This window comes from Trypanosoma melophagium (assembly GCF_022059095.1).
Source record: "Trypanosoma melophagium isolate St. Kilda chromosome Unknown ctg20segment0, whole genome shotgun sequence".
NCBI lineage: Eukaryota > Euglenozoa > Kinetoplastea > Trypanosomatida > Trypanosomatidae > Trypanosoma > Trypanosoma melophagium.
Genome location: NW_027125150.1, coordinates 444891 through 470878, shown reverse-complemented (window position 1 = coordinate 470878; position 25988 = coordinate 444891). Strand labels below are relative to the sequence as shown.

The following is a 25988-nucleotide window of genomic DNA, read 5'->3' as shown; positions in this document are numbered from 1 at the left end:
GACAAAACAGCGCGAAAAAGGCAAAAAAAAAATACATCTAGAGATACCAAACGGGAAAGAACGAAAAAAAAAAATAATTGTGTAAAACGGAAAACTTAATCATGATGTATCCTTCAAAACACCACAGTCCGAAACCAAGACTGTTTTTGTTGGCTTCCCGTACGGCGTACCATAACTCTCAATCTTCTTGACGTTCTCATAGCCCCGTAGTACTTGACCGAACACCACGTGTTTTCCATCCAACCACGCACACGGCACAGTGCATATAAAGAACTGTGAGCCATTTGTATTGCGCCCGGCGTTTGCCATGGAAAGAATGCCTGCAGCCTTGTGTTTCCCCGCCTTGCCGTCGAAGGACTCGTCCTTGAAGCGTACACCGTAGATGGAGCATCCGCCTGTGCCGTTGCCTTTTGTAATATCGCCACCTTGCACCATGAATTCAGGAATAATACGGTGAAACACGGAACCCTTGAAGTGCAGTGGTTTCCCGTCCGGTGCTGTCTTACTTGTGCCGCCGCTGCTCCCGCGGCAGAGATCGCGGAAGTTGCGTGCGGTGATGGGGACTGTGTCGTCAAAGAGCTCCACTTCGATGCGACCAATGGCCTCCGTCGACGAGGTGCCGTACCACGTGCGGCCGTCCTGCACAGCGGTATCGAGGAAGACGACGGAGTTCTGCGAGTTCTGCGGGTACGGGGGCACATATGCAGCAGAAGCAGCATATACGGTCCCACTTACCAGAAGCTTCATCGCACCGCCAAGAAGAAATGCGGAAGAAAAACGAAGAGGCATACCGTACTTATGATGATATTGATGTTAATGATGCTACTTATTTTTTTTTACTTGATATCCGGTACTCCCTCCCCACTAATTTTATGCGCTCGCTATAGTTCATTGTAAGTAATACAAGAAAAAAAAGGGAATAAATCATGGTAATCATTGAAGCAAGTAAATTAGGACTCTATTTTCCATTGAGGAAGAAGCAATAGAAAACGAAAAGAAAAAAAATGAGGATAGCGGTCATTTATACGAGAGAAACTTCTAAAAAAAACTTTCGAAACCTTCTTCTCTGCCCCTTCTTCATTAGTATACTCTTTCGGCTTCCTGCGGCTCCCCAAACACGCACTCACAGCGAAGTAAAGAGGGGAGAAATTTCAAAAAAGCACAAATCCATATATATATATATATATATATATATATATATGGTAATCTGTTACCATCTTTCTTTCTAAGTTCCTCCTTCGTTTTTTTTTTTTTTTCCTTCCTTTGGCAGGGAATTGGACAGAGTGAGTACATAAGCGAGCAAGTAAAAAAAGGAAAGAAAGGATACATATATATATATATATATATATATATAATGTCGTGAGAAAGAGCATATTTCTCTATTTCATTATTCTTTACCTTTCCTATCCCCCTCCCTCACCCCTTTTTTTCTCATTTAATAAGAAACAACAATAAAGAAAATCTTAACTATCACTTAATCGAATCATATATCCGTTTCTGGTCTCGCACCCTCTTCCGCATCGTCGGCAGCAGTACGCCGGCGACGACGATGACGTTTGCGCGGGACTTCGCTGTCACCATCTCCCATCACACCATCAGCGCCTGTTTCAGTTGTGTCATCGTCATCTGCGTCATTATCCGCATCATCATCACCACCACGCCGTGTTTTTCTCTGCGCCTTAAAGCGACGGAGATTGAGCTGATCCACATCTTGCTTACCAACGTGGAGCTGTCCACGGAGATTGCCCATTGCGTCTGTGCTGACGTTCGCGGCGGTGGAGCGTAGTGTTGCCAGCACCTCCTTAGGCAGTCGTGTTGCGGTCTTAAACTCCGCCGGTGTGGCGAAGGATGCGCGCCGCATGAGAAAGTCAAAGTTTGGCCCAATGTCCATTAGCTGCACATTGCTGGCAAGACTCTTCGGAATGCCGCCTGCTGTGGGTGGTTTTTGCAGTGCGTAGTGTCGCATGCAGAGCACGGTGTTCCCACGCTCACGTTGCGGTCTGCTGCTGCTATTGCTATTGCTGCTGTAGCAATCCGTTGATGGTGCAATGCAGGCATCTTCGCCGTTCTGCGAGCGGAGAGAAAACGCCAAAACCCGATCACAGCCGTCGAGGTTTATCTCCGCCTCCGTCCCACCGCGGAAGAAATCAATCAACAGACTCTTAATCCGCATAAACGCCGGGTCAGTGTCAAACTCACTTCCCTCAAACACAAAGAACGGCTTTCCGCCAAGTGTGGCGACATCCAGGCCCTTTGCCTGCGCCATGTCAAGTCGATCAGCAGCCAAAATGCCAAGCTCCACCATGTCAAGAACGTGGAAGTCGAACTGCCTGCCAATCACAATATTGTGTGGACGCTTCTTACTGTCACTGGCAAAGCAGAACAGTGAGCAGTCGTTCTTGAAGCCGAGGAACTCCAAATGCTCACGACTCTCAAAAGGATGAAACGCATTCCGTTTCTTTAGCTTCTTGCAGTGGGGTTTGGTGATGGCGAAGAGATCAATCATCGCGTCATTCACTACACTGCTCGTGCGGGCTCCCCTCAGGTACAGTATCTTCTTAGGGTTCTCAACCACTTTGGGCTCATACTTCTTTAGTGCCCGGCGTGTCCTGAGTGTTTTGGGGGTACGGCGCTTAAAACCATCAATAGAAGACATTTCTTTTCTCCACCGCTGTAAAAACTACAGAAAACGATAGAAGGGAATAAAAGATGATAAAAGAGAAAAAAAAGGAAAACCCAAAAAACAAAAATAAACATAGTCTGGGACATACAGAATGGATTGGGAAAATCTAATAGGAACTTCACGTAAAAACAACGGAACAGTATATCAGTACTAAGAACAACGTCGTCCGAACTTCAGATATCATTATCGGCATCAACATCAGTTGTTGTTGTTGTCGCTGCTGCTGCTACCTCAAGAACACTTCCGATGGTCGCATGTCGCAATGAAATTGTGTTGCCAGTTGAACGCGCACGCTTCTGGCGACATTGTTTTCCATATGTAATGAAAAACTTTCTGTTCTCCAGAGCTATTTCAGCAAACTCGTCCTGTGTGTGCTGTGAAAGAGCCCCAAGCACACATCCAATTCGTGAAGAAACCGCCAAAATAAGTGCAGCAAGGGAAATCGTATCCACGCGGGAGGCACTCATTTCAAGTACCGCAGTCTCCGCACATCTCACTGTCAAGAAAAGAAGCCGTCGTATTACATATTCATGTTGTCCTACAGAAGCTTCACCCAAGTGTGGCAATTCTTTGTGCAAAGCTCTACGCAGCATATCAGCCTCACGAAAAAACAAATGGTGGCGATAGACCCGGTAACGCATTCGTCCATCAAACAAACCGTCTATAAGCTTAACCTCCTCCTGTAACAGCAACGTGGGCGGCACACGCTGCACATTGCCTGCCATCATGAGACTTTTTACCCGCCTGAAGAAGGAAAACAAAAAGAAAGCAACAAAACATAAGAGCTCAGGAGGAAAAGTGATCCATACAGCAGGAGTAGGGAAAAGCTGCACCAACGCCAAAAAAATAAAAAATAAGACATCATCCAAAAAAAAAAAAAAACGCAGCAAAAGAAAGAAGTGGATAAATAAACCTAACACCTGCTGCCGGTGACGGTACTGCCGCAGAAGGAGCAAAGACAAGCAACAACAAACAAACGAACAACAACAACAACAACAACAAAGAGAAACAAACAAATAAAAGAAAAATGTTATTTACTTCACCTCCATGATGACACGTAAAACTCGTTGTCCCTCAAGCCGTGATGCCACATCGATGCCAAAGTGAACGTCCACATCACTGCTACGAAGAGCCCAGACGTCGAGTTGATTGAATGCGCCACCTTGAACCTGTGCCTTCTGACGCTTTATTATCGTCCCAAGGAGATCGATAAGTTGATCGTCGTTAGTCGCAATGGACGAGTACGAAATGTTCAGTTCCTTTAATGAACATGAAACCTGCTCCACTAAAGTCAGTAATGGTCGAAGTGACAATTTATTTTTTGCGAGTGAGAGCACTTCAAGATACGGTGCGTATCTTGCACGCAAAGCCCTTCCAAGGAACTGCAATCCCACACACCCCTTGTTTCCCAGGGTACCGATGTTGTTGTTCTCGAGTCTCAGTACACGTAAAGAAACTGGTTGTGCAATTTCTAGGGTTTTTGCCAATTGCACTACGCCCTCATCTTCGATTTCGCAGAGCGAAAGATCAAGTACGGAAAGCAATCTAATTACAGATGTCAAATTTAGCTTCTGCAAACAAGATCCAAGTCTATTGCCTGCCACAGAAAAGGAGGCATTTTGTGCAAATTCAACACGTGCAAGTCGTTTAATATCTTCCAATGTTAACCCACTCCCGCAAAAAGAGAGTTGACTCCAGTGTCGATTGGACTGATAAAGTTCTCTCACTAGTAGCACCACATCACGGGAATTAAGGTCACAGTGATCTAGGACAATACCAGTCAATGCAGACAACTCGAGACATATGTCTACAACATCACGTCCGCAGTCTCTAAAGTCGTGACCACTAAGATTTAGGTGGGTTAGTATTCTGCGGAACGACGGAGGTGAGTTTGATAGGTTCAGAAAGCACTCATTGGTTAGAAGATTATTCGATATATCAAGATAAAAACGTGTACGGTGGGCGAAGTCGCTCAGATTAGACAAAAACACTGCAAGGTGTGAATCCTTCAGCCCGCAGTGACCCATATCAAAAAAAAGCAAAGAAGAACAGCTAGAAATCCCATTAGCCAGCTCCCCAATAACTTTGGATATTTCCTTATTCCCTCGTAGCGAAAGCCGTTGAAGCTGTCTTGATGCGTTCATGTACTCAACAAGATCGGTAACATCATCTATGTAGCAGTGCTCCAGTCGTAACTCCGTCACAGTGTCTGTTCTCGAGAGTGAATGAAACAATGACGTGATAGTCACATGAGAAGGGAGTCCTCCAAGACTGAGACGTGTTAGCGTTCTCTTGTTAGTACCCAAAGTTTTACTCAGTTCGCTCACTACTTGTTTGGCATCCTGGAAATCCGGTATTCCAGAAAATGTGACACTCCGAAGAACCATATGTCGCAGCATACAGCGTAATCCTTCATGGCCATCTCCAGCCAAAGAAGGAGAGGAGCTGTACTCCCTTAAAAAAAGAGAAATGGGACGTCCCAAACATGCTGTTGCATGCGCAAGACAGGCGCACACATCGTCACGCTCACCACGTGCGACAGATACCTCGCCACGTCCAAAATGGATTTTTTTGTGAGTCAGAGAGTTCCTTCCACATGCTCCAGACAAACAGCAAGTTCTCTGTATTTTGCGCGGGAGGGAAGTTCTGATAAGTGATGTGGCAACATTCGTTACCCATTTGTCACGTGCCTCGCACTCACTACCTTTCTCTTGACTGTTGAGAAACCTAGAAAATAGTCCATACCATAGTGTGAACTTGTACGCAGCATCCAAAGTTAGTTGTGGTCTCTCCATCTTTCACAGTACACTAATTCAGAGAAAATAGAAAGTAAGAAAGTAAGAAAGAGGGAGAGAGAGAGGGAATATTAAGGAATATGAGTCTAAATAAATATAAACACCAATAGGTGGTTATGGCTATTTCCCCACTCAGAAGATTGGTCACAGAAAAGGCAAGCAAAAGACATTTGCTCACTTATCTTGCCTTTTTTTCTTGCACTTTATCTTCTCGATATTTCTTCTTCTTTTTGTTCTTTTTTTATTATTTCTAACTAGAGGCACCATCCAACTTCACAGTCACTGGAAGCAACCTGGTAGCACTCTTACGACATTTTTCCTGATGTCGCTCAACCAGAATAGCCATATCACGAAGAAGAAAACTGCAAGGACCGGTGTAGAGAAGTGCAACAATGCGCTGCAAAAGTCCACGAATACTTAAGACTGCTGGTACATTTTGGAGATGCGAGTAAAATATAATCCATCTTTCAAACAATTGTGCCTGTTCAAGCGTGTTCACTGCCCATACAAGAAACAATTCTACATTTGACTCTTGGTTCATCCACGTTCGCAGTACCTGTTGTCCCTTATGGAACAGACCCCTAACGCCTCGCTCCAGCTTAGAACGCGATGAAGCCCCCTCCCCATGTATTCCCATCTCCGTCTCTAATGTTATTGTTAACTCCTCCGCAGTTTTGAAGCATTTCTGCAAACTCTTAGTAGCAGCCCCAACATTGCCTAAATTCTCCACCGCGCGTAAAAACTCCAGTGCCTCACAAAGAAAAGCAAAATAACGTATTTTCGGGCCTGTGTGCTTGAGAGCCGCGCCACCCCCACTTTGATACCATACATCTTTCCCCACAAAGAGATCAGGCGCAACAAACGCACCTTGCCGCATTGATCGCTGCAACAGACGCATTAGCCAGAGGACGCGAAAGGTCGGATCCACCGGGACCCTAAATTCTTCAACAGGCATCGGTTGCGGCACATACTCTACATTAAAGGTGGGAAACTCACTTCTTCTCTTTTGAATCCATTGCTCCCTCTTGATAAGGTCCATTCGACGCTTTATTTCTCCTGTATTCCTCCTAACTACATCTGCGTGTTCGGGGGGTAGGTAAGGCGCAACAGCGTCTAACTCTTCCCTGGCAACACTATACATTTCAATGGCCATCTCATTATCACCTGAGAGATCTAGCGCACTCGCCTGCTGAAGAATAGTGAGGGCCTGGACAAGCGCCTCAAGTGCTACGCTCATCCACCTTGAGGCTGAACCAAACATAACGTAGGTACAAGAAAAGCAAACAAGACAAAAAAAAAGAATAGAATTTGAGTCATAAGTCGAGATATCCATATTGTTTTAGAGAGCGGAGAAAATGAACGCAAAAATAAGTAGACAATAAAAAGGGACGAAAAACATATATAGGAGGCGAAACTCAAGAGTGAGAACACCATAAAAAAAAAACAAAGCGTGAAATAAAAAAATGGAAATATTGCTCAACGCAGACGTCGGGCCTCGCGCTCTGTCTCCATAAGCGAGAGCATATCACCCTCCTTACATGGTCCCTTCACATTGCGCACAATGGTTCGGTTTGCGTCAGGTGATCCCTCCTCCGCCATCAGACGGACACGGACCTGTGTCACATTACCGCGGGAACCAGTGCGGCCGAGCACCTTGATGATTAGGCCAACCTGCGCCTGGTCCGTCTGCTGCACAACAACCTCCTCCTGGGGGGCCTTCTTGTCCTTCTTTGTTGCTGCTACTTCCGCCATGGCTACAGAAAACACAGAAGAGAAAAGGAACGAAAGATAATAATAATAATAATAATAATAATAATAATAATACCAGACATTACTTATCCATAAGAAGAATTAGTGCCAACACAACAATGAAGCAAAAAAAAGAACTGTAAAAAGACCATAGTGATCAGGAAAAAATAAAAAACAGAAAGAACAAAAGTAAAAAAAATAGTGTCGAAAAACTCAACGCAGACGTCGGGCCTCGCGCTCTGTCTCCATAAGCGAGAGCATATCACCCTCCTTACATGGTCCCTTCACATTGCGCACAATGGTTCGGTTTGCGTCAGGTGATCCCTCCTCCGCCATCAGACGGACACGGACCTGTGTCACATTACCGCGGGAACCAGTGCGGCCGAGCACCTTGATGATTAGGCCAACCTGCGCCTGGTCCGTCTGCTGCACAACAACCTCCTCCTGGGGGGCCTTCTTGTCCTTCTTTGTTGCTGCTACTTCCGCCATGGTTAGTCGACTACTTGAAAGGAAAAAAAAAGAAAAAGAAAAAAAGAGAGAAGAATGATACAAATACATGACTAATAGAGTTTCGTTTTGTTTCCTTTTAAGCCAAAGGGAAATGGAAAAAAAAATAATACAAAATAAACGTGGACAGAAATAATGAATGTCACCCAGTAAGAATGTCCCACATTGCTGGATATTATCCTTTTTCTTTTAATTTGTTTCTACATATCCTTTGAAAGTGATTCATTCAGCACGTGTATGAGATTGCGTCTCGCCTCTTCACTGAGCCTCAATGCACAGCTACTCAAATCACTTGAAGAAGGACAACGCGTGTCAGAGTACACGTAGCTTCTCAGGTAAACGTACGTAAAGAATCCCATCATACCCTGACAGTCCATACGATCAGTAATCCCACCATGGCCAGGGATAAGATCACCAAAATCCTTTAGTTTAAAGGCACGTTTCAGACCACTGGCGAAGAAACCCCCAAATGGAGCTACCAATGACGCGAAGGTGGCAAGCACAAGAGCGTGTTGTTGTGCCTTAGAACACTGAATAGCTGTCAAATATCCACCTGTCAATTTTTGAACAATAAAGGGCAACGGAACTGATCGTTGTATAAATAATGGATCCTTCTCGCATCGCATCGGTGAGTGAAAGTCAGCCTTTGGGCAGTAGAGCTGAGGAAAATATCCAAGAAACCCAGCGAACCAGAAAGCCCATATTACAGTAAAAAGAAATGCTCCCAGAAATCCTTCCAAAGTCTTTTTCGGGGAAAGAGCCAACAGCTTCGTTCGTCCAAAACATTTACCGAAAGCGTAAGCCCAAATATCGTTATTAATAACGCAGCTTACTGGAAGAAGGAACCAAATCATACCTCGCATCATATTCTTTAATTGCATACTTCCCTGAATTACAATAAACATTAGGGTCATCACTATCCAAGTGAATTGTATGAACTGATATCGGTACATACCTTTTCGCAGACTCAACACAAAACCGACAATACCAATCATAGATAGACCAAATGCAAGCATACCGAAATTTTTGTAGTATTTTAAAAGCCACGGGTAAGTGGCAATTAAGGGATCACGAACGCTATGCGCTGTTACCAGAAATATGGTGCTTCCGAGAAACCAAAGTTTTAAAATGAAGGCCGATGGAAGTTGTCTTTCCTTCCGGGCCCGCTGATTAATTCTGGTGATCTCGTGAAACATCGTACATATAATGATAAGGACAAGAGGGATAACAACCTCTACACCTAATGAAACGAGTCCAAGGAAAATATACGCCATGGCAATTGTAAAGATTGTTCTGTTAATAAAATCCTTGTATGCGTTCGGCTTCGACGGAGGCTTTTTAGTTAGTGGCTGTTCTTTTACTACATTAACTCGAAGCGATTCCCTACCTTTTAATGGAGACAAGACACGTTTTGCGCTATTGCTCTGCATCAAGAATAAAGCAACTAAGGAACAATTAACTATATAATTAAAAGTGAGAAAGATTAAGGTAAAGGAATGTGACACGAACGAATAAAGTAAAAAAAAAATAACAGCAATAACAAGACCCTTCACGACTACAGTAAAATAATAATAAAAAGAATATATTGCTCATTTCAGGAAGATGGGAAAAGTTTTATTTTAGTTGGTTTCCACTTTTTATCTTTCTCTTTCTCTTTCCCTCTTTCTTTTTCCCTCTTTATTTTTCCCTTTTCCCCTTTCATTCCTTCTCTTCCCCTCTTTCTCTTTCCTTCTTTCTCTCTATACATGGAACAGAGATAAATCCCTCCTTACAGAAGAGGTACATTAAGTTTCTTGATCGTCATTAATTTTCCAAGCGCGTCACTCTGCAGCTTCAGAGGTAGATTTCTTTTTATTATTGTTTAAGTATTAATGTATTCCGTTTTTTTATTATTGAAGTTCAATATTTCCACGTTTTATTAAGAAATTATAATGGTATTCAATTTAGCTTCTAAGTGATAACAATGGTGCAGAAGGAAATATGACCACCGCCAAAAATACGAACTACGTCTTCCTATATTCTGTCCACCTGCGTCTTTTACGGGGTGGCTTCATTACTTCATAAACCAAAAAAAGCGACGACGCAATTCCTTCTTCATCATCCTGACTTCTTCTGTATCTCCTGCGGTGAGAATAGAAGAATTCTCCATTGCCCGTCTGCCCAAATAATGAATGGTCTCCTTAACAGGACCATAAGGAACATATTTAAATACATTGAATCCGGCATTTTTCAGAGGGATAGTCAGATTATCCGCCATACCGTACAACTGCGCAAATACAGCGTGTCCTTTAGTGGGAGGAATCTTAAGAAGATAATCTGAGATCTCTTGAACAGATTCCTTGTTGTGTGTACCGAACAACACCTCATAGGGTTTATCGGGAACTCTAGCGAATTCGTCCAATACACGTTTTGCACATGCTTGGTAACATTTATTGGTTTCTTCATATGTCGGCCACACCGGACTCGTGTAGTTGTATCTTGCTGCTGTCTCTCTTTCCTGGTTCATATATGCGCCACGCACCATTTTTCCTCCCCACATCCATCCTTCAAGTTCAGCACGTGTCAAGTCATTAAAAACCCGATCTTCTGTGTATGTTAAGTAGCACTGATATGTGGTATACACAGTTGGCTCATCTACATTGTATTGCCGCTGAAATTCAAGAACGATATAGTCGATGGCAAGCTGGTAGAAGGTTTGTTCAGCATCAAAGAGGACACGCACATTAAGCTCTTTGGCTGTGCGCACAATCAGTGACAAACGCTTGTAAAGCGCACGCCAGAGTTCACGCTCCTCTTCTGTGAGTTTCGGTAGTATGTCCCTGATTAATAATTCTGCCGGTGTTGGTTCCAGTGCAAGAACGGCCCTTGTGACAACCTTTTTGAACTTGTAGTAATTTATCTTACCATCATTTTTCTCATCTAGTAGTTTAAGAATAGAATCTATCTCATTGTCCGTGTATTTACGCACCTTGGCATACCTTGCAAGACCCTTACGCACCTGATCCTCTGTAATATAGCGGTGGTGTTCTGTACTTGTCCCCACTACAATACGGCACTCCTCAAGAGGTGGAGTTGCCTCCTCCATAAAGAAGCGCACCCAACCTTGGTGCACTGAAAGGAGAATAGCCGACACTCTGGCAAGTAACTGCGGCTGACACATCCCCGTCACCTTCACAGCCGCCAATCCAGAACCGTTCACTGGGAGATTCAGCGAGGCATGCATTACACACATGACATACAGCTTCATATTCTCATCATACATCCGCTCATGTGGAAGGTATGTCACGGTGGTGTTGTGCACGAGATTAGCCATGGACAAGTTTGGTGCCTCTTCCATGCCAGGCGCCGGTGCAAACCCCTCCGCATCCGCCTCCGCCGCATAGTCAAGAACAGAGCCAATGCCTTGCTTCTCCAACGCCTTCACCGTGCACTTCAGCTCACGCTCATCCTCGCCAGCACAGAAGTGGCCAAACACAGTCGCCCTAACCACAGTGTTGTATGCCAGGTACGGACCAAACACAGACTCCGCACGCTTCATCAGAGCTACAGAATGCCTAGACAAATACTGAATCCTGCACATGCGAAGGACAAGGAGGGCACGCAAGAGCCACCAAACAGACTTTCCCCGAAAGATAGTGTCGTCATTGAAATTCACTTTCTTCGTTGTAGGTGAATGTTGAGCCAAAAACCGCGGTGTTGTTGATGCAAATCTGACATAGGATCGGTACATCGTTTATTCTATCTCTCTATTAAGATTTGTCGCTGTGCTTTTTATCCTGCTAAGCAGTCAAAAGAATAAATAATTAAAGAAAAAACAAATGAAAGAAGAAAAGATTCAACTGTCAGCCACCATTATAACCGTTTCTACCAAATACACTATACAAACAAAAAAATATATTCATACTTTCAATTAAGAGGTTTACGGGTAGTATTTTGTTTTTCCTTTTCCTTGATTTTCCCTTTGAAGGAGCAATACAAAGAGGAAACTCGAAAAGGTAAAGGTAATTGGTGTCATACTTCAAGGAAAATTATGAATCACCCAATCTTAATTAATCTCCACGCATGAGTCTTCTCTCACGTATTCTCATGTAGCTTTGACATTTTTCTTTTTTCTCATACCAGCTCTTCTTTCCCTCCACTCCACCCCACCTTTGCGTCCAATGTGATCCAGGTAACCGAATCATGTGAACTCCGCCCAGGTGAGCATCTTCTTCGGCCACTCAATTTTCCACATGTATCCGAAAGCAAGAATTACATCGAAAAGTCTAATGCAAACAAAAAAAGAGATAAATAAATATATATATATAAGAATATGGGTATACGGGTATATGGATATAATATATAGTCAGCACGTCCTTTATGAACAAACTTAAGTCCTCACATAGCCAGGAAAGCTCTGTGACGAGTCTCTCTCTCTCTCTCTCACACACACACAAAAAAAAAAAAAGAAAAGAAAAAAAAAACGAAAAAAAAAAGATGCATCAGACCAAGCAGCACACTTTACAAATGGCCAATGTGACTGGATATTATGATCTGTTGAGAAGCCAGTAAGAATTCACTAATGTTTTCTTATTATTTCGGTTCAGCGTGCCCAGCAAAAAAAAGGAGGCAAATGAAAAGCGATACCAATCATATATTGTACTTTGCTACAGAAGTTTTATGTTATAAACGTTTCCATAGTCATCACCACAAACAAGACCATGGTTTGTGAATTCAGAGGCCGCAGCGTACACAGGTGCCCGTAGGGTAAAATCCAAGAGAACATCCCCTGTGTCTATGTTAATCACGTAAAATTGTCGGCGTGAGGTGAACACCATAAGCATATTTTCAAACCCCAATGGAAAATAAACAGCAGCAGTACAAAGAGCCCCACAATCATTAAGAGTAAATGCTTTACTGTCGAAATCGGCAACAATTGAGAGATGTTGGACACTCCAAATCTTCAACTTCTCTTCACAGCCAGTTAAAATAAGAGAGTCGTCAGGGTTGTATCGTACATGCCATACAATTGTATTGTGTCCACTCAACCGTCTTGGTTCGGCGAGATTACATGCATCCACAACATAGGCATTCGTATCACAGCTTCGAGAAAAAATCACATAATCATTTTTAGTGTGTTGTGTAGCTAGTGCTACAATAACCCCAGGTTTTGTACTTGGAAGATCCTTTAGAAAAGCTTTTACTTCACCCTTGGGAATGGATAGTCTGCGTACGATATTGTCCTGGCATCCAGTATAGAGTAACTTTCCATTAAAAGAAAAAGCTACAGCAGTAACAACACCATCATGTTGAACACACTGAACAACTTGACCAGCAGTAGAATCCCATAGCATCATTGTCCAATCACGTGATGCTGTAGCAATGTATCTTTTATCAGGAGAAAATGCGATACCCAAAAGAGAATCGGAATGACCGGTAAGTTGTCGAACCTCCATTCCAGCTAATGTGTAAAGATGAACAGTACAATCGTTTCGATGCGCCACTGCATACATTTCAAGATCTCCTGACATTGCGATACACTTAATGCGACCTGCTTGACTTGGTAAATTTAATACCCTGATGTCTCGAAGATATTGTCGAATAGGAGGTTTTTGAATAATCTTATTCTGGACATTTTTCTCCAAGGCAAAATCCAGATCTGCGTTCTCGGCAAGAATGCAGTTAGACCCCTTTAGGTATCTAAAAAACCTTGAAAATTCTTCCCAATCTAAGTATCCATCTCTGTTTCCGTCAGCTGCTGTAAACATCATGCTTATCAATTGACGTGAACGGTGCGTCCCCAGACCTTTCAGTAGATTCTCTTCAGAAAGCGCATCTTTTCCTTGTGAGTCTAAAAGCGAAAAGGCACGTTTTAGATACGATTTATTGTCTTCTTCTTCTCGCATTGATAAGAGACTATTTATTCTCTCACTAAACTCATTCATGATGCTACTCATTCTCCTCGTCCTCTCAACAACGCTCATCTGTCTCTTCTGAGTTGTTAAATGTCTTCCTGAGTAAAAAGAAGAAAAAGGATCCTCTGTATTGCAGTTATCCTGAGTCTCACGATCAGCAATAACCCTTTGCAAAACTGCTATAGAGGGAGAACGTTTCTCATGCGGTACCTGTAAAACAGATCGACATAAGCTTATTCCAGGATTATAGCCCTCGAAAGGCAAGTCAAAACTCTGACGCTCTCTGACGGTTGTGGGGGTGCCCGTGGAAGGCACCACAGCTTTTCTGGCTCCAGTTTCTCGTCGAGGAGACAGACCAACAGAGGATACGCAAGCACCCATAACCCTCTGTTGTCGTATTTTTCTTTTTCCCCCTTTCCACCACTCAACGTCAATCCTAATAAACACCAAAGTAGATGAGAAAAGAACTAAGAAACGAAAATGAGGGCCAACAACAAAAGAAAAAAAACATTGCAGTAAAGTTAAAATAAATATTTACACTTTAATGCTAATAATTACGAATACAAAGTAAAAACGAAAAAGAAAAGTTTTTATTATACAAAATGCAATGAGCACGCCATTGTGCTCTCCCCACCGACATCCAATATTTGGTATCCAGATCTGTTTCGCACTAGATGCAACCGGTTTTCATGACCCCCAACTCTCTGGTATTGACCAATATTTACCCACTTTCTTAAATTAACACAAGAAACGTAACCATCAGGAACTGCGACACACGCAAGATCATCAAGAAAAGTAGCCTGTACACCATGAAGAAACCCAATACTTCTACTAATTTGTAGATTAGCAATGGGTTCTTCTACCTTCATGTACCTCACATCCCACAATTTCACCTTACCATTACTAGCAATTGACACAAAGTTAAAAGAATTCTGCAGACAACGAATATAAGATATAGAGGGCGAATTGTGCATTGCACTAAAATCAAGAAATTTAGAAGTTCGCAGGGTCTCCAAAGGTTGAACCATAATGCCACCATCCCTCTTACCACACAAAAGTACCTTGCTAGCAAGCGGTCCTGCAGAATATGCATCAAGTGATGAGAATGTAGATCTTCTATAACCCTGAAACTTTTCTATTATAGGATGATCATTCTCCCTTATAGTAGCAGTAAAAAGGTCATATCCTGTAGCAGCGAAAACTGATGACACAGTTGATCCTCCATAAAATGGAATAGAGCAAGAAGAATTAAAAAATCCACGAGTTAGACGACGAGACGTCCATGATTTAAGAACTAATGGAATATCAGGATCCCAAGAAAGATGATGTAACTGTTTACCACTCAAAATTACAAGATCACGTTTACTGACAAGTTGGATTCCAATCATAGAACGATCTTGATAATCTGCAAAGAAAGGACAAGAAAACACTTTTCCATCTTCTACAATAGAAATTGAGGATTGGGATTCCAAATCGCAAAAAACAAATCGATTGTCTTGGAAATTTTCAATCAGACTTTTACGTGGTATCTTGTATGGAAGAGATTTCCATATACCTTCTTCAACACGCAATTGTATTGGAGAAGTCAGATAATCTTTAAAACGACTACTCATAGTTATACGAGAGTATCTAAAATCTTGCAGCATTGGTTCAGTCTTTACTGGTAAGGGAGGAGAGATAGAAGAGTCATCAATGCCATCAAAGACGTAAAACCCCTTGGCATTCGTTTCAGTGAGAGTGACTCTCTTTCTATGATCAGCTATTTCCTCTCCGTGGGAAGCATTTAAAAGCCAAATCGATGATGGAGGTAAGTGACAACGTTTATTTCTTCTCACGTTTCCGTCACCGAAAAAAGCTGCCGGGTTTTGTTTTACTGATTGTATATGGAAATACACTCGCCTAAAGGGACAATAGATAGTCCCACATCTTACCTCTACAGTCTCGTTATTATAAACTATACTACGCGGCAAAGACAGGGACTCTGCTCTTGTATTATTTTCCCTTAATCTGGCGTTACGTCGAAGTGCTGTTCGAAGCTCTTCATCAGAAGAAGAAGACAAGTCGATTGACATAACCGATTTCTAGCTCATTGAAGCAATAAAAAAAGAAAAAAAGTAAATAAATCAAAAATCTCTATATAAAAAAGTTAAAAAAATAAAAGAAAGAAACCATACAAAGTCCAAATATATTTTTAATTCAATATACCCTTTTTTTTTTTTTTTAAAGAAAAGAACACAGCTAATAGATCCCAGAAACAAAAAAAAACTGTTTTTCTTTCTTTCTTTCTTTCTTTCTTTCTTTCTTTCTAAATAAACCATTTTTTTTCTCTTTCATACACTTTCATCCACGTTTTATACTTTCTCTTCGAAATAAATCCTATACCCCAAGATTCCTTAAGAAAGCCTCGTTGTCAGGCTCCCTCCCCAAAAATTTTCGCAACATATCACTGGGATCTTGGCCACCTCCCACACCGATAATATCAGACACGTAACGCCTTCCAAGGAGAGAATTCAAAAGACCGTCATGACTCTTAATGTACTCATACACATCAAGTGCAAACACTTTAGACCACATATAACCATAATAGCCGGCACCATAACCGGTTAGGTGTCCAAAACCACATTCAAAATGATTGTCACTTTCGTATTTAATTTCAGGATTAATACGTAAACGTACGCTATTCATTAGTGCAGTAGTATCCAACTTATTTTCATCCTTTCCTTTTGCAAACGGAGCATCAAAAATTTCCAGTGAGTAGGTAGCAAACTCCAGTTGTCTCAAAGCATCCCGGCCACTGAATGCATTTCGAGATTTGACTTTTGCTTCAGCAAGTTCACTCGGAAGTTTTTCATGTGTTTTATAATGGGAAGATATTTTCTGAAGAATTTCTGGTTCCCAAACCCATTCCTCTAGCATTTGTGAGGGTAACTCAACAAAATCCCATTTAACATTCGTCCCAGCGAAAGAAGCCATTCGACTTCGTCCCATAAGCCCATGAATAGCATGACCAAATTCGTGAAAAAATGTAGTCACATCATCATGGAGAAATAATGATGGGCGATCTCCTGATGGTTTTGGAAAATTAGCGATAACTACTGATAACGCTGGTGAAAATTCATTCTCTGATCCTTGTAAAAGAACAGGTGGAACCACTGAATGGCAACAAGCATGCGAATATTTTCCTTCTCGTGGAAAGAGATCCAGTATTACATGTCCCAACGTCTTTCCTGTTACATTGTCTTTAACATGAAGAGTAAAGGCATCTTCATCCCAAAGTTCCGAGCCATTGTCAATACGGGTAAATGTAAGATCGAAAAATGCCTGATAAATATCAAACAATCCCTTCACAGTAACATCAAGAGGGAAATATTCCTGAATATCCGTTTCGCTTACATTTAACTGGTTCTTTTTAATTTGATTCATCATAAATGCGACATCATACTCCCGCAATAATCCATTTTCAGTAAGAATACAACTTTCATGTAAATGTTTTTTTATAAGCTCTAATTCAGATTTCCACTTATGTTGAAGACGAGGAATAAGATCATCGACAAATTTTCGTGCAACTTCAGGAGACTTAGCCATCTTATTATCCAAATTAAGATAACTATAAGATGTAAACCCGAGAAGTTCTGCTAGCTTTTGTCGCTTTATTATCATCTCCTTTAGGATTTTTTCATTCTCAGGATAAGCCTTATTACTTGTTGCTCGAGCCATAGCCTGACGAGTCGATGCAATCTCACAGTTTTTCATTACACCAAAATATGTTGGGTAATCCAACTTTAAAATATATTTCCCATCATCCGATTTCTTAAGGTTGCTGATTATACCTTCTGGGACACCCTTTAGTGCATCAGCTGTAAACAAAATCTCGGTTTTGTCCTCACTGATATTTCGAGAAAAAGTTGTGCATAATGCCGTTAATTCTTTTTGTAAAGCCACAACTTCTTTAAATTTTTCATCAGGTAATTCCATTCCTTTTCTTCGATATTCTTTCAGTTCTTCTTCAAGCCAGTAAGAATATTCTTTGTCCTTTGTTCCATCAACATAATCGCTCTTGTATTGGGGGCTTAAGGAAACACTTTTGAGAGCTTCAAATAGAGGTTTGTTTGATTGGAAATGATCAATTTCAAATGATTTAAGATCAACAATTTGTTTGTTGGCCTCTTCGCGTGTACCCCGGTCTGGAGAAACACTCATGGCTACAGAAAGTAAACTCGTTGACACCCCCAACTCAGCAGCTGCAATATCAGCCACAGCTGCCGTATTAGAAAATGTGTGACCCCCTTCTTTACAAGAATATATCTCGCTTAATTTTGCAAGCGCACGGGCTTTAGCTTCGGTAGCCACCGCCTCACAAGCGGATGCGGTCCTTGGAAACAATGAGGCACATTTTGCCGCGGTTCCCACATCGGCAAACAATCTTAGGCTCATCGTTTTCTGCTCAAAAAAAAAAACAGAAATAACCTTTCTCTTTATTAGTAAATAATAATAATAATAATAATAATAATAATAATAATAATAATAATAATAATAATAATAATAATAATAATAATAATAATAATAATAATAATAATAATAATAATAACTTGGCTTGCCAAAACGATGCAAAAGAGGGAAGAGAAAGCAACAGAAATGAAAATGCTTGTCACAATATTTTTTTTATTTCTCCTCATTTTTCTCTTGAGTAAAAAAGCAAACGCAGACAAACCAAAAAATATAAAAAAAGAAAAACTCCCAAAGTACACCCCACCCCTTACCTTCTAAATAAAACTCAGACACACACTCACATCTTTAAAGAAGGTCTAGAACCACACCAGCAAAGAGAAACAAAAAAAAGCCCATGACTTGCACTGCAGCTATAAATAATGGTTAAAAAAAGGAAAAAACATATAGTGTTTTTCTCTTTGGGGGGTCGATATCAAATATTACATTTAGACCAGTTCCCCTCCCCAAAAAAAAAGGCAAATAAATCCATGTTATCTATGAGTCGTTGATTAGCAATAAAATTTAGTTCCTGACAGCAACCTCCCACCTGTCCTCAAAATTGGGGAGTGCAGAAGGTTAAGTTGAATAAGATTTTAAAACTCAAACCCACCAAAAGAGCGGTATTACAATAAATCCAACGAAATATAAAAGAATTTAAATTTAATCATAAAGAACACCAAGACATACCCATTCTTTTCACAAGCGTTCCGAAATCAATTGAGTTATTTTTTTTCTACCAATAGAAGCAAAAAGTGGTAACAAAAAATAAAAAACAGGAAATTGCATACCCTTTTTCAGCTTTACTTATTTATTTATTCGCAAATATCAAATTGCATCAGGTGTCCCTAGAATTCGACACTATTGCGTGGTAATTCTGCTGTTATTTGGTAATCCATTGGAGTGGAATAAATTGCAGTCCATTTTAGCAATACTTCACGCAAAGTTAGGGTTTTAGTTCGGACTACACTAACGCAGAAGAAGAATAAATATTTCTCCGACACACAATTTCTCTATTTTGTGGAAAGCTGAAAAAGTCCGAATTAGAGCGGTTGGGGGGAAAAACATAAAGCCAGACTAGAACAAAACATCAAATAAATAAATAAAAATACAAGCAATGCGCCAAAAAACAACAAGAAAAAAAACAGCACGTAAATCAACTAAGTGTTATTAATTTAAGCATCAAACGGAATCCCGCTAACCGACGTTTGCAAAGGCACGCCGCCTTCGGCCGAGTGCGACGGGGAAACCAAGCCCCCCACTTTTCTTCCCGCCTTTTCCGGAGGCCGCCAAAACGATCGGACAAACGGGATCCCGAGCATCAAAATGCCGCCACGGCGAAACAAGCGCGCAGGCAAAAGCCAACAAGGAAAAAAAAAAACCAGCACAAAAAAAAAGCAACCGCCCAGCGGTTCGGGGGAGAAAGAAAAAACAACCGCCCCTCGCGCGCCAAGGGGAGGGAACCACCCCGCCCCGGCCAAGCGAAAACCCCCACGCCGCAGGAGGTTGCAATCCGGAGCCGCCGCCTTCCCCCAAAACCGCTGGAAGACGGGGCGCCGGGCCGCCCTGGGGAAGGGTTGGGGGAAATCGAAACCCTCGGCGCCGCGTTTCTCCGGGAGGCAAAGGCCCGCCCCTTGCGGGATCAGTGCGATTTCTTTTTTCTTTTTGGCAAAAAAAGACCATCCGATTAGGACCATAGAATTGGCAATGAAATCGGGAAAAAAGATGCTCTTGTTTTCCCTTTCCCATCGTATTGCCTTCTGCGGCCGGTCTAAGCCGCAAACCCTCTTTCCCTCCGAACGCCGACCCGCCCACCCCAAACAGAAACTGGCCGAGCCATTTGCTTAAAAAGAAAACCCGCGGACGCAAAAGACCCCTGAACCCGCCATCCTTCCGGAAACCTTTGAGGAAGCCCCCAAGCAATTTCCCATTTCTCAAATTTTGCCTGTGAAACCGCAAACTGTAAAAAAAACACGGGAATTCCTTTTTCCCCGGTTCTTTCCGCAGCCCCGCAAAAAAGAGGCGGAGCGGCGCCACCAACAGCACGAACCAGCAGGAGATACGCACTGTACGAATTTTCTCCTGGCTCTCGGTTTCCCTTTTTCCATTCTTCACCTTTCTCTTGCGGAGAAGGGGCTGTGGAAAAAGCTCGAACGGCCACGCCCGGGCAAAACGGCAGAAACCCTTGCTTCGCCGCAGCGTGCATCATGCAAAGGGTTGCGATTTCCATTTATTTAACAGAAGATCTCTGAAGAGATGGCGTTTTGTTCAAACACCGCATTGCCTTTTCGTTTAGAAATATTTTTTACTTGTTGTGGTTAAATTTTACACTTATAAACTCATATTACTTTACGTTCATCTGTTGTTATCCAATTGCAGCCCTGCACAGATGCACATTGTGCGTGATTTCTTTGGCTCATTTTTCCAAAATGCTTTACAATCCACTTGTGGGGATGCTGTCGATCCACACATAAATTCTCAAATCAGTTTGTGCTGCAAACTGGGGTCACGCTATTTCCGAGTCGCTTGCAAGGACCCTGGTGATGGTATGAGGGGATTTTTGGACTACATTTATAGCCCATAGGAAGCTATGTGAACACCGCAAGTTCTCTCGATTATGTTATACAAGGGAAATTGTTCAGCATTTCTTCGCTGAGTTCGACATGGAAAAATAACTTCCTCAGGTGGAATGACGGCGCCGTTTCACCATGCACCGCGCCAAGGCAGCGCGAAAAGCGACCAAATGGCGCCACGGCCCCGCAACCCCCATGATTTTTTTTTGTTCTTTGTTACGACCGCGACTCCGCAATGGAACGCAGCTTCTGCCCTGACGGCGTTTCCCTTCCGCCATTGCCAAAAGAGCATTTCGCCGACCCTGCCGTTGGTAGGAGAAGGCGGCGCTGCGCAAACGCCACCCCGCCCCACCCAATAGGCAACCGCCGACCCTTTTTGCCCATTCTCAACTGGAACTCTTTTTCCCTTTGTCGCGAAGGGAACGGGCACCGCACCACAATCACGCCGCGTAAAACCGTTTTTGCCTCTTTTTTGGCGGGGGCGGTCGGCGAATGAGGTTTCTCCACCCTCCGCCCGTTGAAGGGGCAAACGGCCTTCTTCTAAAACCCCGCGCGGTTGTTCAACCCCCATGCTCCTTTAGGAGTGCGCCGTTTGCCTTGGAAAAGCGAGCAGCCCCGGATAAGCCCAAAGCAATACTAGTCCTTCCTTCAACTTTTCCGTGTTGTTTGCGGTTGTGGCCCTGGTAACTTGCCGGGCTCTGCGGGGTGAAAGTGCCTTTGGATCCCTGTGATTCCCCAGTTTTCCCGAATAACCGGGATCTGGTTCGTGTCCGACTCCTGTCGTTTCCGCGCGTCTCACAGCGCTTCTCTTTTTTGAGAATACAACTATTCCACGCAAGCGTAGCGTATTTTCAACGACCTTTGCGGTTAAGAATGGTCAACTTGCCGTTTTCTCCCATGCCTTTTTATGGTTATTCTTACACGCGTCGTGTCTCACCCTCTGATGGCGACGTATCTTGCAGCCCTCTGTTGATCGTTATTGAATGTTTTTTTTTCTTTTTTTTTTTTTGGAGGGGTGCCCAATGCACAATCACGGACTCAGAGTTCTAGCGGTGTGGAACGAGAAAATTCACCCTTGAAGCTGTGCAATTTCGCTCCGCCCGCTGTTGGTTCCCCAATTCTATGTTGACAGCACTCCATATTGTAGGAGTGGGGCCATTCTGCTTATAAAATCCGATTTCCATTTTAACACTGGAAGTGCCCGTTGGGTGGGATCTGTTGATGTTTTTTTTTTTTTTTTAGGTCTTCTAGAAATATTTTGCGTGGGGTTCGCCCTCGTTCCTGGTAGCGTGGTCCATGTTCCTGACCATATTGAGCGGCTCTAATTTTTGCCATTTGAAAGCTAACAGTGAATACAGGTATAGGCCTTTATTGAAGTTTCACATCTTTCTTCTCTGCAGGCGCGCCAAATCTTCCAATTATTTATACTCTTTGCTACCAGGTTTGGCATGCCGACATGCGTTTTTCAACGCGATTGGCCCTTCCGATGCCAACGGCTCGGCGCACGGATTGCGAATTGAAGCGGGAATTATTGCTGCCTCGTTTTCCGGTGTTATATCTATGCGGCAAATTTTTGATGCGAAAGCCATCCGATTGATATTTGGGGTTTTGGAATTTTGTCAAAGTATTTATTTGGTATAGGGATTCCATACCATCTGCGGTTTCAGAAGTCATTGTTTCCCTCTTCGATGGTCGTTTTTTTTTCTTTTTTTTTTGGCAGTTACTTTTGGTTTTCAAAGTTACACGACATATCCAAATATTGTATCTAAACGTTTCAGCATCAACACCATCTGGCTTTATTTGTTAGCGGGGCCGATTGCCTTCTCTTTGCCTTTGGCGGTGCCTGAAAGAAAAAGGGGGTCATCCTTGCATTCTGGGGGTTCCACCGTTCCCCGAAACCCTGGCATCCGAAATTGCCAGTTGAGAGTTGCCGTTTATAAAACGCATAGCTGACTATACAGCATTCTGCCCAAATGGGTGTGTTCGACAAAAAAAGTCCCTCGCCACGAGTTGCGTTCACCAACGGCAGGGGTGCGCCCCATGCTTCTTCATGGGCTTGACCTCGTGTTGCCGGAATGAGGAAAATGTTTCCGATATGTTGCTAGAAGATGTTTGGGATATGATTCAAACAGATTGTACCACTGCGCCTTCAAAAATGAGCATGTCTTCCTCATGGCGTGAACCCAAATCCCGTGACCTTTTGTTTCAGAGTTGAATGCCCTGGAGAACTGTTTTTTTCCCTAGGCCCCAAAAAGACACCTACCCGTGCCGACTGCCAAAAAGTTTATATAATGTCTTTTTTTTAAGCTTGTGAAAAGAATGCTCGAACCTCACGTTATGGTATAGAATAATCTAAACCTTGTTTTCCCTCTTAATACAAGAAATAAAGTAGAAGGAACCAAGAGTAACATTATAATTTTCTGTAAGAACCAAGTTTTTTCGCCCCTGAGAACATAATTGCATCAGATATTTTTCCTCTACAATTGTTTTACTAATAAATAGCAGAACTGACGAAATGGAAGTGCTGAGAAGCCCTTTAACCCGCCTCCCGCTATCCCCATCGCAAGTTCCACCCCTTCACTATGTCTAATTTTTTGATGTTTTCCCATCTAGATATTCCACCCGCTGGATTCTGCTCTGAAGCCAAGTAACTCCAAGTAGCACGTATACCGTGCGAACGCAAACCCCTTTTCAATGGCGCCAACCTCTGCAAGTAACGGCTCCGAAGGCGTGTTCCACGCACCACCTGTGGCCAAAACATCCCCGCACCCTTAAATAATAACGCTCCCAATCCGCACATTGAGGCGCCTGTCACCAGCGTTGCCTTCGATGGCAACCCCTGTGGTGGGTGAAGCGGCTCGTTTTTTAATAATGTTTTAGGCCAGTTTTGCCAAATGATCCTCGCATTGGAGGATAAACTTGCCTGCTCTTGTGGCCGGAATAAACCTCGATTTGAACATGATAAACGTTGACGCGCTATTCAACTTTCTTATTATTTTTTGTATTTGGGAGGCCCTTTGATTTCTATGGTTGAAGAGCACCCCGATGAAATCTTATTCCTTCGCTTGAAACTGCTCCTCCCCAATCGTGGCTCCACAGCTTTGCATGTTATGCATGGTTTGCTGTCCCCAAGATTATTCCTTTTCGTGTGGACCACTTATTCCGTTGTTATCAATCCATAAATGTATGTGTAAACCTTCTGGTGCTGCATATTGTGGCAATACCAATTCTGAATCTCCAGCCAAAACTCTTTTAATGGTATTTAAAATCTCAGGACTACATTTATAGCCCATGGGAAGGCGAGTGAACTCAACGAGTTCTCCTGATTCCGTGCGGCAACGGAAACTAGCTCGCATCTTAACTGGTAAGGCCACTTGGAAAAAGGATGCCTTTAAATCAAATAATGTTGCCGTTTCATCGTAAACCACATCCAGGTATCGGGAAATGTGCCCCAAAGGCACACCAGCCTCGCAATCATCCTTGTCATTCTTCCCATTTGGCCAAGCAATAAATCCCCTTCTCTGTCCGGAGGGTTTGTCCTCTACCGTAAATGGGACCACCCAACCTGTAGTTGGATTTGATGGGGCTGTATAAATAATGCCTGCTTCCTTCATATGCTGCGCATCAGCATTGTTAATTCTTAAATTGGAATTCACGTTCATTCAAATATGTTTCTGTTTTTGCATAGCGTTCCAAACTATATCCCAGCGTCTCCTGGTTCTCTCTTCCACCTGTTCCCCAATCCGTTTGTTGGATAGCGTTCCCACGTCTATTTGTTGCAACGGTAATCGTTCCTCTTCTTCTTTCTCTGCCGCCCGAGTTCGGTTGGAGCGCTGAAGTATATTGTTCCCTTTAAAAGGGGGTTGCCAATTCCTTGTTTTGCTTGCATTGGTAATGTCCAGCTGGTTGTTGCCCATTTTTCCAAATCTCTTACATCAATGAAGTCAGTTGCACTGACTTGTTTATGGTTGCGGCCCAATGGCCGAGATATCGTACCGTGCTTCGCGGGAGTTCCAGGGGATCTGAGCGTTTCCCAGCTCTGTAAGCGGTCGTGGATCGAGATCGTGCTCGACCACTGCTGCCGCGGCGTGTGCTGGCGCCCCTCTCTTTATGGAGCGATCTGCCATTCCATACGGGCGAAGGATATTCTCCATGTCTTTTGTGGTTAGTGTCGTTAACTTTTCGTCACCCTTCATTCCTTTCACGACTGTTTTGATCTGCAGTGCATCTTCTCCTCCGATGGCTACGTACCTCGCCGCCCTTTGTGGCCCGATCTTGAATGTTTTGGGTAAGTCTCCCCAATCCACTACTATGGCCTCTGGATCTTGAGCTTAAGGTAGAAAATTTTCTTTTTGGAGTTTTGCTATTTCTCCCCAACGGCTGGCTGTTGACCATGCCAGTCGTAAAGCCACTCGATCCCTTTCATTTGGAAGAGTATCGCTTATCATATCCAAATTCCCATCTCAAAATTGGTCTTACTTGTTTCATGGGATCTGCTGTCGCTGTCTTTTCTGGGCCCGCCAGAAACATTTGTGTGGGCGTTCTCCCTGATGCCAACATGGTGATCAGTGTGCGCGTGTATTGGATCGCGCTGTTCTTTGCCACTTGTAGACTTACAATAAATAGTGGAATGTTTTCTTCCATCACTTCTAAATTGTGCTGCACTGTGAAATCGATGAATCTTCGCAATATGGACCTCCGTTGTTCCCATGTTGTGCGGGTCCAAATGTGTTTGGCGACCCGATTGACTTCTGATGCCAGCGCCAAGATGTGCGGATTATGGGAAGGTGCGGGTATTATCGTAACATCGTTTATAGATGTTGTACCTAGGGAAGGATTTGTTGCTGGAAAAACCTTTAGATGTGTTGTGATTGTATGTGCAGTTTCTGCATCGCTCCTTTGGGAATTATATGGGACACCGTTTGAGTCTGCAATCGGAAGAAAATCACTGTGTTGCGTGGATGCGTCCAATCCTGAATAATTTGTTTTCACTGATATCTTATCATTCCTGGCCCCTATATTCACTGTTTCTTTCGAGACTTCATGGCTGCCTGTATGAATGGATCCTCTCTTTTTAATGGCTCGTCTATCGCCTTCCTGATGTCCTGCATCTTCACTCCTGGATGGTCCTTTACAGTTTGAATAATTCGCAGTTGTGTATACAACCGTCCTCCCATTTGCACCTGTTGGAACGATAACCCCTTGTTGCGAACTTTGTGGACCCATTGTACAAAATTCTTCCATGCTTCGTGATACACCGGAGCAGTATTTACTGACATAGGAAAATTTTCTCGGCATGCCG

At 43.0% G+C, this 25988-nt stretch overlaps 14 protein-coding genes across 14 annotated transcripts; 1 reads left to right on the top strand and 13 right to left on the bottom strand.

The window, feature by feature from the left end:
* Window positions 1-99: 99 nt before the first annotated feature.
* LSM04_007785 (Cyclophilin-type peptidyl-prolyl cis-trans isomerase domain) lies at window positions 100-789 on the bottom strand (the record flags this gene model as incomplete). Its single annotated transcript, XM_067331448.1, has 1 exon — window positions 100-789. The coding sequence occupies one exon, from the start codon at window positions 787-789 to the stop codon at window positions 100-102; it is 690 nt and encodes a 229-aa protein (XP_067192234.1).
* Window positions 790-1483: 694 nt separating this feature from the next.
* On the bottom strand, window positions 1484-2656 carry LSM04_007526 (Brix domain; the record flags this gene model as incomplete). Its single annotated transcript, XM_067331447.1, has 1 exon — window positions 1484-2656. The coding sequence occupies one exon, from the start codon at window positions 2654-2656 to the stop codon at window positions 1484-1486; it is 1173 nt and encodes a 390-aa protein (XP_067192221.1).
* Window positions 2657-2856: 200 nt separating this feature from the next.
* On the bottom strand, window positions 2857-3411 carry LSM04_004518 (uncharacterized protein; the record flags this gene model as incomplete). Its single annotated transcript, XM_067331446.1, has 1 exon — window positions 2857-3411. The coding sequence occupies one exon, from the start codon at window positions 3409-3411 to the stop codon at window positions 2857-2859; it is 555 nt and encodes a 184-aa protein (XP_067192152.1).
* A 306-nt stretch (window positions 3412-3717) lies between these two features.
* On the bottom strand, window positions 3718-5478 carry LSM04_006558 (Leucine-rich repeat; the record flags this gene model as incomplete). Its single annotated transcript, XM_067331445.1, has 1 exon — window positions 3718-5478. The coding sequence occupies one exon, from the start codon at window positions 5476-5478 to the stop codon at window positions 3718-3720; it is 1761 nt and encodes a 586-aa protein (XP_067192192.1).
* Window positions 5479-5728: 250 nt separating this feature from the next.
* LSM04_006658 (uncharacterized protein) lies at window positions 5729-6715 on the bottom strand (the record flags this gene model as incomplete). The annotated part of the gene is made up of 1 exon (XM_067331444.1): window positions 5729-6715. The coding sequence occupies one exon, from the start codon at window positions 6713-6715 to the stop codon at window positions 5729-5731; it is 987 nt and encodes a 328-aa protein (XP_067192197.1).
* Window positions 6716-6954: 239 nt separating this feature from the next.
* LSM04_004230 (Ribosomal protein S28e) lies at window positions 6955-7230 on the bottom strand (the record flags this gene model as incomplete). Its single annotated transcript, XM_067331442.1, has 1 exon — window positions 6955-7230. The coding sequence occupies one exon, from the start codon at window positions 7228-7230 to the stop codon at window positions 6955-6957; it is 276 nt and encodes a 91-aa protein (XP_067192146.1).
* A 210-nt stretch (window positions 7231-7440) lies between these two features.
* Window positions 7441-7716, bottom strand: LSM04_000775 (Ribosomal protein S28e; the record flags this gene model as incomplete). The annotated part of the gene is made up of 1 exon (XM_067331441.1): window positions 7441-7716. One exon carries the CDS (start codon window positions 7714-7716, stop codon window positions 7441-7443), a length of 276 nt encoding a protein of 91 aa, XP_067192067.1.
* A 218-nt stretch (window positions 7717-7934) lies between these two features.
* On the bottom strand, window positions 7935-9164 carry LSM04_003549 (uncharacterized protein; the record flags this gene model as incomplete). Its single annotated transcript, XM_067331440.1, has 1 exon — window positions 7935-9164. The coding sequence occupies one exon, from the start codon at window positions 9162-9164 to the stop codon at window positions 7935-7937; it is 1230 nt and encodes a 409-aa protein (XP_067192131.1).
* Window positions 9165-9787: 623 nt separating this feature from the next.
* Window positions 9788-11464, bottom strand: LSM04_001113 (Proline dehydrogenase domain; the record flags this gene model as incomplete). Its single annotated transcript, XM_067331439.1, has 1 exon — window positions 9788-11464. The coding sequence occupies one exon, from the start codon at window positions 11462-11464 to the stop codon at window positions 9788-9790; it is 1677 nt and encodes a 558-aa protein (XP_067192077.1).
* Window positions 11465-12380: 916 nt separating this feature from the next.
* On the bottom strand, window positions 12381-14009 carry LSM04_007232 (WD40 repeat; the record flags this gene model as incomplete). The annotated part of the gene is made up of 1 exon (XM_067331438.1): window positions 12381-14009. One exon carries the CDS (start codon window positions 14007-14009, stop codon window positions 12381-12383), a length of 1629 nt encoding a protein of 542 aa, XP_067192215.1.
* A 212-nt stretch (window positions 14010-14221) lies between these two features.
* On the bottom strand, window positions 14222-15700 carry LSM04_004889 (uncharacterized protein; the record flags this gene model as incomplete). Its single annotated transcript, XM_067331437.1, has 1 exon — window positions 14222-15700. The coding sequence occupies one exon, from the start codon at window positions 15698-15700 to the stop codon at window positions 14222-14224; it is 1479 nt and encodes a 492-aa protein (XP_067192157.1).
* Window positions 15701-16004: 304 nt separating this feature from the next.
* LSM04_009432 (Peptidase M3A/M3B catalytic domain) lies at window positions 16005-18062 on the bottom strand (the record flags this gene model as incomplete). Its single annotated transcript, XM_067331436.1, has 1 exon — window positions 16005-18062. The coding sequence occupies one exon, from the start codon at window positions 18060-18062 to the stop codon at window positions 16005-16007; it is 2058 nt and encodes a 685-aa protein (XP_067192265.1).
* A 1248-nt stretch (window positions 18063-19310) lies between these two features.
* Window positions 19311-20322, bottom strand: LSM04_004015 (uncharacterized protein; the record flags this gene model as incomplete). Its single annotated transcript, XM_067331435.1, has 2 exons — window positions 19311-19723; window positions 19971-20322. The coding sequence occupies 2 exons, from the start codon at window positions 20320-20322 to the stop codon at window positions 19311-19313; spliced, it is 765 nt and encodes a 254-aa protein (XP_067192143.1).
* A 1924-nt stretch (window positions 20323-22246) lies between these two features.
* On the top strand, window positions 22247-22901 carry LSM04_009219 (uncharacterized protein; the record flags this gene model as incomplete). Its single annotated transcript, XM_067331434.1, has 2 exons — window positions 22247-22310; window positions 22612-22901. 2 exons carry the CDS (start codon window positions 22247-22249, stop codon window positions 22899-22901), a joined length of 354 nt encoding a protein of 117 aa, XP_067192262.1.
* Between the last annotated feature and the right edge of the window lie 3087 nt (window positions 22902-25988).